We start from the raw sequence: 13,531 nt of genomic DNA on the forward strand, positions 1-13,531 counted from the left end.
ATCTGAATCAGAACCGAATGCATAAAGGATGTTGAGAAACTTTCTCTCACTTAATCCTGACAAAACAGAGGTGCTTCTATTAGACACAGAGACAAATAGATCCTCTAATTACTCAATGAACCTCAGTGAAATCAGTCACATCTTCCCTAACAGATAAAGATCTTGGAGGTATCATGGATCCCAGTCTCTCGTTCGAAGCTCATGTAAATAATATTTCTAGGAAGGCCTTTCTCCACCTTAGGAACATTTCTAAGATTAGAAACATGCTCTCCTCACATGATGCAGAAAAGCTAGTCCATGCATTTATTACTTCAAGATTGGATTATTGTAATGCCCTACTATTAGGCTGTACTACTAAGTGGTTAAACAAGCTCCAGCTAGTTCAAAATGCAGCAGGCAGAGTGCTCACTAGAACGACAAAATCTGAATCCATCACGGCTATCTAAGATACTTTACATTGGCTCCCAATAAAATTTCATATTGATTATAAAATACTTCTAATTACCTACAAAGCATTGAATGGTCTTGCCCCACAGTTCCTTAGAGAACTCTTAGTTCATTATAAACCACCATGTCTGCTTAGATCGAAAGGTGCAGGTTCTTTACTTGTACCAAGACACTTTACTTGTTTTTTCATTTTATAATTATATTTTTCTCTTTAAATTGTTATTATTGTGGTGACTGTTGTCGGCCAGAGGAGGATGGGCCCACCGTTTAGTTTTAGTTCCTCTCAAGGTTTCTTCCTCATGCTCTAGTGGGGTTTTTTCTTGCCACTGTCAGCCTTGGCTTGCTCACTGGTGGCTTGGACTTGGACATTTGTAAAGGTGCTTTGTGACATCTGTTCTAGAAAGCGCTATATAAATAACTTTTGATTTTGATTTTTGATTTGATCTCCTGAGGAAAAGCCAGAGTAGCTCCCACTCTGAGGCAGATGCTTCCTCTGTGAGCCATTTCCCACCACTGGATGAGCCCCAGAGAGAGCGAAGGATCCGCGGCCCACAGGCTGCTGTCAGAGAAGAGCGGCCCCACTTCAGGCAGGTGGCAAAGAGCTATAATTACAGAGCATACCTAAAAATACACAAATGGCATGCTTTGGAAAAATAAATATAAAAATTAGTGAGGGTCACCCTGACAGCGAATACATTTGTTTCTGTGTTTTTAAAAGTTGATTTTATTAATGAAACCTGTTTAGCATTACCGATATCATAACACCAGGTATGTACACCGTTTTCTAACGCTGTTTTAGGGAGAAGAAGAAGGGGAGCTTGACTCTGGTGCAGTCTCTGGCCCAGAACCACACCAACATCCTGCTTCCCAAGATCCACGATGTGTGCCTGACTGTGGTCCAGAGGGGCCCTCTCAGGGACAAAAGATTCTCTAATCAAATCATATAAACAATGGCCCAAAAAGGAGCTTCGCATTTTGCTGTCCGAGCTGGAATTGCTCTGTTTTGTGACCAAAATGGTTCTAACCTGATGAAGAGTCAATTTGGAATGTTCTAGCGAGGAATATGTTGTCCTTAAACATGGTAGTACAAACTGATGCTTTTCCTTCTCTGACACACCAACTAAATCTGCCACATATCGGATGAGTCCGATCGGCGTGTTTAAGCAGGCACATCCCCATGGAGTGCCTGAACACCTGAGCCCCATGTCCACTGTCCCAGTTGAAGAATCTGAGCTCCATGGTGTCGCGTGCTTCCATGACAACACTGGCGCACATGTCCACCGACCTGTGGAGGGCCATGGACGCCAAGGCGGAGTTGGTTCCCTGCATGCTGCCGCACAAGGCGGGCGAAAGCAACCTCTTCATCAGGGAGGACAAGGACCTTGCGCTCGGTGCCATGGTGCAGAGCTGCTCGCCCACTCAGGTCATTCATGCTCTGCTGGCCGGGGAACTCAGGAAGGATCACCTCACCAACACCTCTATAAATGTGTGTTGAAAACGGTCATGCAGCCATTTGACCAACATAAATTACACTACCAAAAGAGACTTTTAGTAGAAGACAGAAACACATTTATAGTACAGCAGAGCCCTGCTACTACGAGGCAGTAATAGTGGAATCTAGACCCTATAATAGGTTTATAATAATTACACGCTATAATAGGTTTCCAATGTTGGGCAGTAGTTCAGCTGGGTGCTGGGAATATTGACATACCTATCGATATCTTGGTGCCCTTTTTTTTGTTTTGGCTCCTCCTACAGGTCCAGCAGTCTGTGCTGTCATCCCACGATAGATCAGGAAGCAGCTCCCTTCGTCACCAGCTCCCTGACCAGCCCTACCATTGGCCCGTGGCCTACTCGCTCAGCCAGAGGAAAGCCTGTATCCTTACCTGTGAGAGGAAGAGGAACACGGAGAGACATGAGGGATTCGGACATTGAACATCAGCTCGATTATTGAACTTGATTATTGTAGTTTCTGGGCTTATTGTTTTAATGCCTTCATTTTTTTTAAAAAAATAGTGTTTTTTACAAACAGACTAACAAACTGTATTAAATGTATCTCAAATGCAATGTGTGATTAATGTGTTTAACAAGTTGATTGTTGTATTTTGAATTCCATGGGAGGTGTAACTATAAAAAATAGTTCTTTGGCACTTAGTGGCAGTATTTGTTCAAAACACATGTAACATCAAGCTCTTATGTAACCTTTATAGGATCTTCACCTCAGACTTTGAATTTTGGCTTAATTTAAAGGGATATTGTGGGCTAATTGGAGCTAATTCTATAACTATAGTAGTGAACTGTATTACTACAGAGAAATCTTTTTGGGATTGTGTGTGTTTAAAATAGAAAACAAAAATTGAAACGGGTAATTTATCAGGTTTCAGATTTCCTGTTCTGCTGGACTGAGGGCATGTTGCTATATTGACAAAATCCAAGTAACTGCAAAATCTTTAAATAGTACAATATATAAACACAGGCAGTGGTAGTTCAGCGGTTAAGGTACTTGACTTGTTCTCGGAAGGTTGCTGGTTCACTGCCACGTTGCCACTGTTGGGCCCCCGTGCAAAACCCTTAACCCTCAATTGCTCAAATCGTACTCAGTCATAATTGTCGCTTTGAATAAAAGTGTCAGCTAAATGACATAAATGTAATCAGCACAGTCAAAGATTGATTAACCACACTAAGTCCAATACTAAGAGACTGGTACAGTGGATGAGGCACAGAGCAGGATACAGCACTATTTTTTGCTTTCCATCAGCAAGTGCTACCTGGATGCAGTCTTGCTACTTGGGGATTTTGCAGGCTTTGACTCCTTGGGTGTGTGATGAGGATTTTGCTTCAGTTAAACTCCTCATGAACATGTCTGACAAACCTGCACGTATGCTCTACCAGGACCTCATTTAATACTTCTCTTTCAGTAACTTGGAGCCTGTGGTTTTTGTTTGCTATTTCTGACATAACTGGGCAACATTTTACATTTAATGTATATATGGAATCCACAGAATCTATACCATAATACTGTAAAGAAATAGTATACTTTATACATTGTAGCTAGTCCATGCTAGAAGCTCCCAAACAACTCCACATAAACTTCAGCTCAAATAAGCCTCTTCCTTTCCATGATGTCCAAAAGTATTGGCGTTCAAATCATTCTTATGGCTGCATGAGTTTCGCCAAACAGCGTCAAATAAATGGGAAGCTGATTGACAGCACGCGGACCTTTAAACGGTTAAAAGGAGAACTAAATAAGACAAGTGAAGGGTCTACGTTTTCATCTACACCTCCTCCATTTGTTGAAACACCTGCCAATCACGCCACTTGCCCAGGAAACATATGAAGTAAATAATAGTCACCCACCCCACTTTTTATGTAATTGAATTTTCTTTGACAAAATCTGAAGTTATCTTATACTGGAAGCATGTTTTAAAATGCCATTTAAAATGACAGGCACGATTGTTGTGGAAATTTACCAGAAAAGCACGAAATATTTAGCGTGGGATTCTGGAGAACGGATGCATGTAGACGGCTGAAATCGGTAAGCAGGTACATGTATTAGTCCTAAGAAATGTTATGTTGATAAATGTAGTACTTAATATTCGATGCTATCAAGTGATTTATATGAGTCTGCCAGTTTGGGCCCGTAGGTGCAGCAGGCGGACAAGCAGACACTAGTTTTGATTATGTCTGGACAAAGAGTAAAATAAATGTGAGCTTTTATCTTGTCTACTGGCCAGGTTCAATACGTGCACTTGAAATTCCACTTTATGACGTTACACCTGTCCATGTCACCTTGTTGCCATGGAACGAAGAGTCCGTAGAGTAGCGAATTGATATTTGGTGGAAATCTCACTCCGGTCGATATAGCATGCTAATAATTTCAATTCTTTAAATTAAGAACCACAGAACAACATGGATGATCATGAATTATATCCGTTCGGTTTTCTTGAGCCTTCTTTCCGTAAGGTTAAAGGTGGGAAAATAATCAACACTGAGGGTAAGTTATGAAGTTAACTAGCGGTTAGCGTTAGCGTTAGCTAGCTAGCGTTAGCTAAATCATAGATCGTGGTTTTTTGTTGTTGTTGTTGTTGTTTTTTAATCTGCTGTTTTAGTTTTAATTTTGAATATAGCCCCTAACTAGATCTGCATAGCATTCCTTTGGTTAGTGGCCCTGTTTTCATCTTTCCCTAAAGGTATATTCTCTTCCCCTTCAGATTCCTCCAGTGGGATCGCCAAGAAAGTAAAATTCGAGAGCAATTACTACCTGCGGAGTCCTGGTCCTCGGATTCGGCCGGGGACGCCCTGGCCCTCGGATCCAGGGTTCAGTTCAACCGATGGCTTACCTGCCCTGGTCTTTTCCCCCTCTGGAGCCTCAGACAAGGCTGCGTCGTCGTCCAGCCAGCGGGGAGAAGACGCCCGTCAGAAGCGGTGCAGCCTGAAGAGGAAGAGAGAAGGGGAACACAGCAGCGACAGCGTACAGATCCTGGAGGATCTCTACACCCCTTCGTTGTCCAAGCGCGTGGCCAGGAGCGGAACAACCACCTCTTCCACCCAGTCCATTGCGTACTCCGGTTGTACCGCAGATAGCAGCAAATCGATAAGTGATTGCGAATACCAGCTGGTGCAGAATGAAATCCTCTGCTCTGCCTCCAACAGCTACGAGGTTCTGCACTACCTTGGTTGTGGAAGTTTTGGCCAGGTGGCCAAATGCTCCAAGAAGGACACCAATGAAATGGTTGCCATCAAGATACTGAAAAACCATCCATTCTTTGCTCGACAGGGTCAGATCGAGGTGGGAAAGTTTTGCCTGCTTTTTTGGAGCTTTTGATATGGAATCAGCTGTAGCCCCGATTCTGTTTGTTGGTATCAGATGTGCTAACTCACACTGTGGAATCTGTATACAGCCAGGGTAGCACAAAAACACTTGTGTTTGGTATCAGCACACTAGTTCTAATTTTCAAAGCATCAGTAGGAACTAGTTCAGATAACACATCGACAGCTTGAAGCTTACTATAAAAAGAAGGCTTAGCTACAATTGCATAAGCCATACCTGTTTGGATGTGTATTAAAAAAAAAAGTGCAGAAAAATTAAATCTGTCTTTCCTCATTTGCTCCTCCTCAGGTGAGCATCCTGAGACGGCTGAGCAGGGAGAACGCAGACGAGTTCAACTTCGTGCGTGCGTATGAGTGCTTCCAGCACAAGAAGCACATGTGCCTGGTGTTCGAGATGCTGGGGCAGAGCCTCTACGACTTCCTGAAGGACAGCATGTTCAGCCCGCTTCTGTTGAAGTGCGTCCGGCCCGTGCTGCAGCAGGTCGCCAAAGCGCTCATGAAGCTGAAGAGCCTGGGCCTGATCCACACCGACCTCAAGCCCGAAAACATCATGCTGGTGGACCCCGTCAGGCAGCCGTACAGGGTCAAAGTCATCGACTTCGGCTCGGCTAGCCACGTCTCCGAGGCCGTGTGCTCCAGCTACCTGCAGACCAGATACTACCGGTGAGGGACACGTGCTGAGGCGTGTTAGAAATAAGTGTGCACTTGTTGCACTCGAGTGTGCTTTAGAGTAGAGCTGCACATTTTGGCAGTTGCGATGACCCTGCTACACATTAAAATCGTGATAAGCATTACAGTTAACTGGAGCACGACTGATTCATATTTGATTTATAAGTGATTTAATTTTAGTGATTCATGTGAGTGCTGTTATTTAGCAAAATACCTGATGAACCCTCTTCAGTGTCTGAGATTAGTTAGGATGCTCCGAGTTGCAGGCTTTGGTAATATTAGTATTGGTCATGTCTATACAAAACTGCTGTTGCATTGTAGCTATACCATTAATTAACAGTGTTGTTTACTGAGTAACAGTGTTTAACTGCATTGATACTCTGTATTTACTTAATGGAAAACAGAACATCATTGTAGTGTCAGTGCATTTTTGCATATAGTTCCATGTTAGAATAGTGGGTGTGTAATGTAAAGTGGTGTGTAGGGGGGGAAAAAAACCTGGACTCATCAACAAAATACTATTTAAACCTTTTACATTTTCATGAATGAATTCAGCACCCTTTGTGTTAAAGCAATTGCCGCCGAATCACCACAAACTAGGGAATCAGCCGAGACTGATTTCATGATGGCGATATCTGTGTTTTTGGTCTAGGTCACCTGAGATCATCCTGGGTCTCCCTTTCTGCGAGGCCGTGGATATGTGGTCGCTGGGCTGTGTCATCGCCGAGCTGTTTCTGGGCTCCCCCCTGTATCCGGGAGCCTCTGAATATGATCAGGTAAGCACACGGGCCTTTGAGCTGTGCCTAGTCTTTTTCACGCATCTTGGGCTTGGATTCACGGAGCTCTGTAGAATTTCGCTGATTTGGGGTCGGTTCTTTCACTTTCTTTTCACACTTTTCTCACTGTGTGATGAAGACGTAAATCTTGTTTGTGAAAAGAGTGGCGTAGTGTTGCTAATGGAAATGGCCGTTCTTCTAACTATGCAGTTTGTTAGGGAGTCCATAATGGCTAGCAAGGAAGAGAGTGAATGTATGGTTTGAGCTTTTAGCTACTGCTTTGGCTAGCTTATTTTTAGGAATAATATAAATAAGAGTTTCTATGGCCTGTTTTTCTTTTCTTTTTTTTTTATACATGCATTTTGAAAATGGAAGGATGAACACAAAATAAAGTCGTAATCCTCTTGCCGTGTGGTGTCTCTGCAGATCCGTTACATCTCCCAGACGCAGGGCCTACCAGCAGAGTACCTGCTGAGCGCAGGGACCAAGAGCAACTATTATTTCCACAGGAGCCCTGACTCCAGCTGCCCCCTGTGGAGACTCAAGGTTTGCCAGTCTTTAAATGCCAAATACCATGTGTTTGTTTCATAAGGGATGTAACTTAATGATGTCATGTAACTTTATGGTGGAGCTGAATGGTTGATTTTTTTTCTTTCCTTTCTCCAGACGCCTTCAGAGCATGAGGCAGAGCATGGCATCAAGTCCAAAGAGACACGGAAGTACATTTTCACCTGTCTTGACGACATGATGCAGGTTATTTTGGCTTTTGTGCACATAACTGTACGCATTGCTTTACTGTTGTGATGTGAATTTGAAGAACGTGAGAAACAGCTTCCACGGCTCACGTTGTAGAGCAGGTCGAGCAAGGTGCTAGCTCAAAGGTCGAGCGTTCGTGCCGTTATAATGAGGAACGCACATGAATCGCTCTGGAGAACGGCATCTACGAAAGGCAGAGCAATGCATAGTAACTTGCTGCAGAACTTGCTGCGTCTTAGGTGGATCGGTGCCCTCTGCTGGTGTTTAATATGACTCACCCCTGGGTCTCTCACGCAGGTCAATGCGACCAGTCTGGAAGGCGCAGATGTCTCGGCGGAGAAGGCAGACCGGCGGGAGTTCATCGACCTGCTGAACAAGATGCTCACGCTGGACGCTGACAAACGGATCACGCCGATGAAGGCCCTGAAGCACCCGTTTGTCACCATGAGCCACCTCCTCCAGTTCCCTCAAAGTGCCCAGTGAGTTGTTCCAGGCCTTCCAATCTACATGTCACAGTTTTTAAAAAAAATTAAGGAACACCATCTTAATTTACAAATCCAAATGGTAGTACTGTAACTTGCCCCCCGCCCATGTCTCTCTCTCTCTCTCTCTCTCTCGCTGCAGTGTGAAATCTTGCTTCCAGAAAATGGAGATCTGCAATCGGCAGTGCACAGGGTGTGATGGCAGCAAGAGCCTGTTTGGCAGTGGGGGTGGGGCGGGGGGCGGGGCCAGCACAGCTGCCAACCTCAATGACACCTTCAGCAGCTGGCTCGCCCAGCACAGCCAGGTGGGACAACCGGCACAGCAGGGCGGGTTCAAGAGGTCAAAAGATCGCCAAGCAGAGAGCCGGGCTAGGTACTCCCTGCTTCTTATTGCACTTTATAATGGCTGGCATTAACGCTAAAACTCCACACTAATTCAGTGCAAGGGAACCCTAGAACAGGACTCGAGACCTACTGGTCTAGTGTGTGGGTCTGCATTGTGGGTACAACTGTTGTAACAAGTGCTGGATGGCTCTGTGGCATCACACTTTGGTGATAGGTTGTGTGTGTTCACTCGAGTGTGCAGTGTGTGTTGAGAGTGTTGACGTGCTCCTCTGACCCTGTGCCAGACCTGTGTCCTCCCCCGTGCATGGCATGGGCGACGCATCGGAGCCCATTATCATCTCTGACACGCCCAGCCCAGCTATGAGCGTCATCATCATCTCCAGCGACTCGGAGGACGAAGATGACACCAAAGTCCAGCCCACCAGGTGCCCTCGCCTCGTCTTTTTAAAGCCATTATGAAACCCTTCCTAACACTTTCCTTGCTGTCACTCATCTTGTTGTTTAACCCTTCCTTCCCTTCCTTGGCCCCAACTCCCAGCTGCGGCGGGCGAACGTCATGAGCTGGGTGACGGCGCAGCACTCCGACATGTCCACATACATCCCGCTCAGCCCCAAGCGTCTGTCCAAGTTCGTGTAGAGCGCCACCAACCTGCCCAAGTGTTTTTTTGTTTTTGTTTTTTTTTACTTTGAATAAAAAACTTTGAATTGAAGTCGCTGACTGTGCCATGCCTTTCTGTGGGAGGCCCCATTTTTAACATTTTTTTTAACAATACCCATATTTTTATACATTTATATTTTGATGTTGATGGTTTTGGTTCTGTGTGAAGTTAAAATATTTTTTTATGCTGCACTTGGCCTCAATTAATGTATTTTAAACATATTGGATGTGAGTCCTTGACCAGCATGTCAATAAAGCTTCATCTAGTTGCTCTTGTCACAATGTGTTCAGTTCTTCTTAAAAGGGTAACATCGCAATTCTAAATTGTATTACAGTAAAGCAAAACATTAAAGGTTATTTGGTTGTACTATTCTATTGATCCTATAGTCAGTGGCTATCAATAAGAAATGATCAAGCACAGTTTTATTGGGTGTGTGTCTGGAAAGAGAACTACAGCTCCCGGCGAGATTTTTGGTTCAAGATTAATCATCATGCAAATTATTGTGATTAACGCGTTGTCTGTTTAATGAAACTATTATACTATAAATCTAATATTTTAATAGGGCTGGCAACTTTCTAGATCCGATTACTACACGTGTGTGAAGTACAGGTGCTGTAGCTATACAAAATACAAATGTCCACAGTAGCCTAATTATAATATATGCATCCAAAATAAACACCAGAAGCCTGGACTAATGCTAATGTACATAAGTGCATTAAATCTAGGTAGAACTGTTCGATAGGTAGGATAACAAAACACTTGTCCCGCCATACAAAAGAAATGAGAGCGTGATAAGGACTCCAAGTCGCCACCAGATGGCGCCCGAAACCGCTTAAATGTATTCCAGTCGGAGATGCCTTTTACCTTAACATGCCAGGATACACACTCACTGGATGTTTAATCTTTCGAATGGGTCAGCTATATTTTTATAGTCAGGAAAGATTTTTTATTATTATTAATCAGTTAAGTAATTCAAGCTGTTGCATTTTGCTGAGTTGAGGGAATATTGCATAACCCTGTACTAGCCAAATAATTAGATTTGATGTGCTATTTTGTGGATTAATACCATACCTGGCATGGTTTTAATGGCACATGGTCAATACTTGCTGTCAAAATACAGAGGTTCATAAGGACCTCCTTCCTTCATAAGGAGACTCCTGTTTTTGAAACTGTTTCACGCTAACACCACTGTTTCTGCATACTAGCTCTTACTGCTTTTTTGCAACATGTTTATTCTTCGCCGTTAGCAATAGTTTTATCTGTGAGAAGTGTAGATGAATTGCTGTTCTGTGACGTGGGAGACAAGGCAGGATGCAAAGACGAGCCGTGGTTCACATGAGACAGATGTTTATTAACACACAAAACAAAATGAAACCAAACACGAAGAACATTAAGCACTAACATCGGAGGCTCGTTGCTTTCAGAGTCCTCTGACCCGGTCTATAAACCACAGGAAGGATCCTCATGGCGGGCCTCCTCCACCTCCACTGATGGATCCTCAGAGCGGTCGGATTCGGTGTCCGACCTGAGGCCGACGTCAACATACTCCTCACTCCTGCTGTAATCCTCATAGTCCTCCTGGTAGTCCGTGGGGGGAGAGTAGGACCCTGCAGAGTCAGACCCTGGATATTGGTAGTCGTAATCGTACGGGTCCCGGTAATCCAGTGAAGGTAGGCAGGACTCTGCAGCATCTGATCCTGGACCACCACCAGGGCCCCCCCAAAATCCTCCAGAGATACTCTCCCCCGATGTGATGACAGGGAGTGTTCCCACAAGCATGGAGGATTCTCCTGCATGGGTTGGGTAGAAGCAGCTACACTGCTTCTTCCCCTTTTTCTTCTTTCCCTTGGCTCGAGGCAACCTTCAACGGTCGGTGTTCCTGTGACGTGAAGACGGATGCAAAGATGAGCTGCGGTTCAGATGCCACAGACGTTTATTATCATACAGAACAAGACAAAACCAAACACGAAGAACATTAAGCATTAACACTACTTAGAACATAACAGGCAGTCTTAAAACACAGCAAAGCAGCATACATGGGGTCAAACACTGACAAGCAACAACAAAACAAGGGTTTAAATATGTGTGCTCACAATTAAAAGAACTATAGACAGATGCTGGTTCACTCCTAACATCTGCAAATTAAAATACAAGTTGGTTATTTCTCAAAAAGGACTGAAGCTCTTCCTCTGTCAGTGAAGCACCCTGGTAGTGTTCTCATATGTGGCGATGGAAGTGACGTCCATGTAAATAGGTGTTTAATCCCTGCCATGTGCTACTTGGAAAAGAAATTAATCTTTTAGTATGAACAATGTTGGGGATAAAGAATGGGGACTTGTACATCTCCAATAGCGATTAGAAGACAATAACTGACACTAGGACACCTCATCTAAATAAGTTGACTTGACAAGTATAGTATTATTCATGTTATAAATCTATGGCATAAAAATATGGAAAAAGTGTTTTAACAAGAACGCCAGAGGGGGCATTTACTATTTTGTGGAGAATAAAAAATGGCTCATTTTAATGGGTTAAATTTTTTTTAATTCTTTTACAGAGAGGGAAGGGTGAAAGGACTGAGAAAGAAGGTTAGCACCTGCCAACCGGTGCTGGGAGTAGGCCTCACTCACCTGTCATGCACAAGAGACCTGCAGTCCCAGGGCACAGTAAAGGCTAATTTACTCCCTACATATATAAGCTTGTAAAACTTGTTTCTGTTAGAGTGCTCCTAGACTGAGGTACCTACATTCCCAAGTCTGAAAGGTGAGATTCTACCTGTGCACGTAGAAAATCAGGTAGGCTGTTTTTGTCCTGCTCTTCAGGATGGCTGGCTCAGTGCTTCTTGATACTTTTAAGTCACTGAATGACAACCAGCTCTGTCCTTCTCCCTCAGCTGTGTCACTGATATAGTGGCCTGTCGGAGTAGTCGGTGGTCCTTAATCATTTAATAGTTTCCACTGCACGTGTATAAATAATGTCAGATTACTCACCATGGTCCATGCTGTCACCTAAATGAGAAACCACCGCCTGGAGTCTGTAGGTGCCAGTGGGTGCACATTCCTGCAACAAACAAATACAACTTTTTTTTCATACGATTAACTGAAAACGCATCACGGATCGAACGCCATCTCTGTATTAACAGGCCTCGTTCATTCTCTCTCATTCTGTCTCTGTGTCTCTCTCAGCTTGCATCTCTCTTCTTTTTGGTCTCTCTCTCTCCTCTCTCCTGTTATGTTTTCCCAAATTCACACACACTCTGAGATTTGAAAGCTATATGATGAATACAAGCTGAACTTGTGAGCATTTTACATGTTCATATTTAAGTTATGTATGTTATGAAACTTTCATGAATACTTTAAACAGAGATGTCCGGAGAAAGCGCCTACTCTCGGTGAGAAAATGTACTTTAAACAAACACGTTAAGACTGGTTAAGACCAGTCAATTAACACAAAGGAGATATGCAACAGTGATACCTAATTACCTGGTGCATGTGAGCACAGACTTGATATGAAACTCAAAGTTTGCCACAGGGCAGATGTAAGAGAAGAAAGAGGCCCTGAGTCTCTCTCCCTCCTCTTTCAGCTGCAGTAAGCAGAGCATCAGGAACTCATGAGCATCCTGTGGAGGACAGCACAGGAGAACATCAGTGGAGGATTTGCTCCTGGACTTCAACAGCAGCACGGTGAGAAAACAAAGGTGGCCATGTGCAGTTCCTGCAGGGTACTGCGTGAGGTTCTGATGTGTTCTGAATGGCTGAGGGGGCCATTTAAAACACAATCTCTTGCCCTGAAACAGTGTTTAGGGCGATTACAATGCTGTTTCAATGTGTTTAAAAGTCAAAGAACAGAGTTGCAATGTAAAGATTCCAATTATAATGCATTACATTTTAGTCTAAAACACAATCTCTTCCCCTGAAACAGTGTTTAGGGCGATTACAATGCTGTTTCAATGTGTTTAAAAGGTAAAGAACAGAGTAGCAATGTAAAGATTCCATTTATAATGCATTACATTTTAGTCTAAAACACAATCTCTTGCCCTGAAACAGTGTTTAGGGCGATTACAATGCTGTTTCAATGTGTTTAAAAGTCAAAGAACAGAGTTGCAATGTAAAGATTCCAATTATAATGCATTACATTTTAGTCTAAAACACAATCTCTTGCCCTGAAACAGTGTTTAGGGCGAATACAATGCTTGGAAACGCTGTTTCAATGTCTTTAAAAGGTAAAGAACAGAGTAGCAATGTAAAGATTCCATTTATAATGCATTACATTTTAGTATAAAACACAATCTCTTGCCCTGAAACAGTGTTTACGGCGAATACAATGCTTTGAAACGCTGTTTCAATGTGTTTAAAAGTCAAAGAACAGAGTTGCAATGTAAAGATTCCATTTATAATGCTTTACATTTTAGTCTAAAACAAAATCTCTTGCCTTGAAACAGTGTTTAGGGCGATTACAATGCTGTTTCAATATGTTTAAAAGGTAAAGAACAGAGTAGAATGGAAAGATTCCATTTATAATGCTTTACATTTTAGTCTAAAACAATCTCTTGCCCTGAAACAGTGTT

General features: G+C 43.3%; 1 protein-coding gene across 1 annotated transcript; it reads left to right on the forward strand.

The window, feature by feature from the left end:
- The first annotated feature begins 1,720 nt into the window (after positions 1-1,720).
- Positions 1,721-8,942, forward strand: LOC145655654 (homeodomain-interacting protein kinase 1-like). Its single transcript, XM_081709149.1, has 10 exons — positions 1,721-1,937; positions 4,764-5,236; positions 5,567-5,940; positions 6,599-6,722; positions 7,149-7,268; positions 7,389-7,475; positions 7,776-7,957; positions 8,103-8,333; positions 8,590-8,716; positions 8,844-8,942. The coding sequence occupies exons 1-10, from the start codon at positions 1,721-1,723 to the stop codon at positions 8,940-8,942; spliced, it is 2,034 nt and encodes a 677-aa protein (XP_081565275.1).
- Positions 8,943-13,531: the final 4,589 nt, after the last annotated feature.

The sequence above is a fragment of the Electrophorus electricus genome, unplaced genomic scaffold (genome assembly GCF_041902795.1).
Source record: "Electrophorus electricus isolate QZ-2024a unplaced genomic scaffold, ASM4190279v1 Scaffold31, whole genome shotgun sequence".
NCBI lineage: Eukaryota > Metazoa > Chordata > Actinopteri > Gymnotiformes > Gymnotidae > Electrophorus > Electrophorus electricus.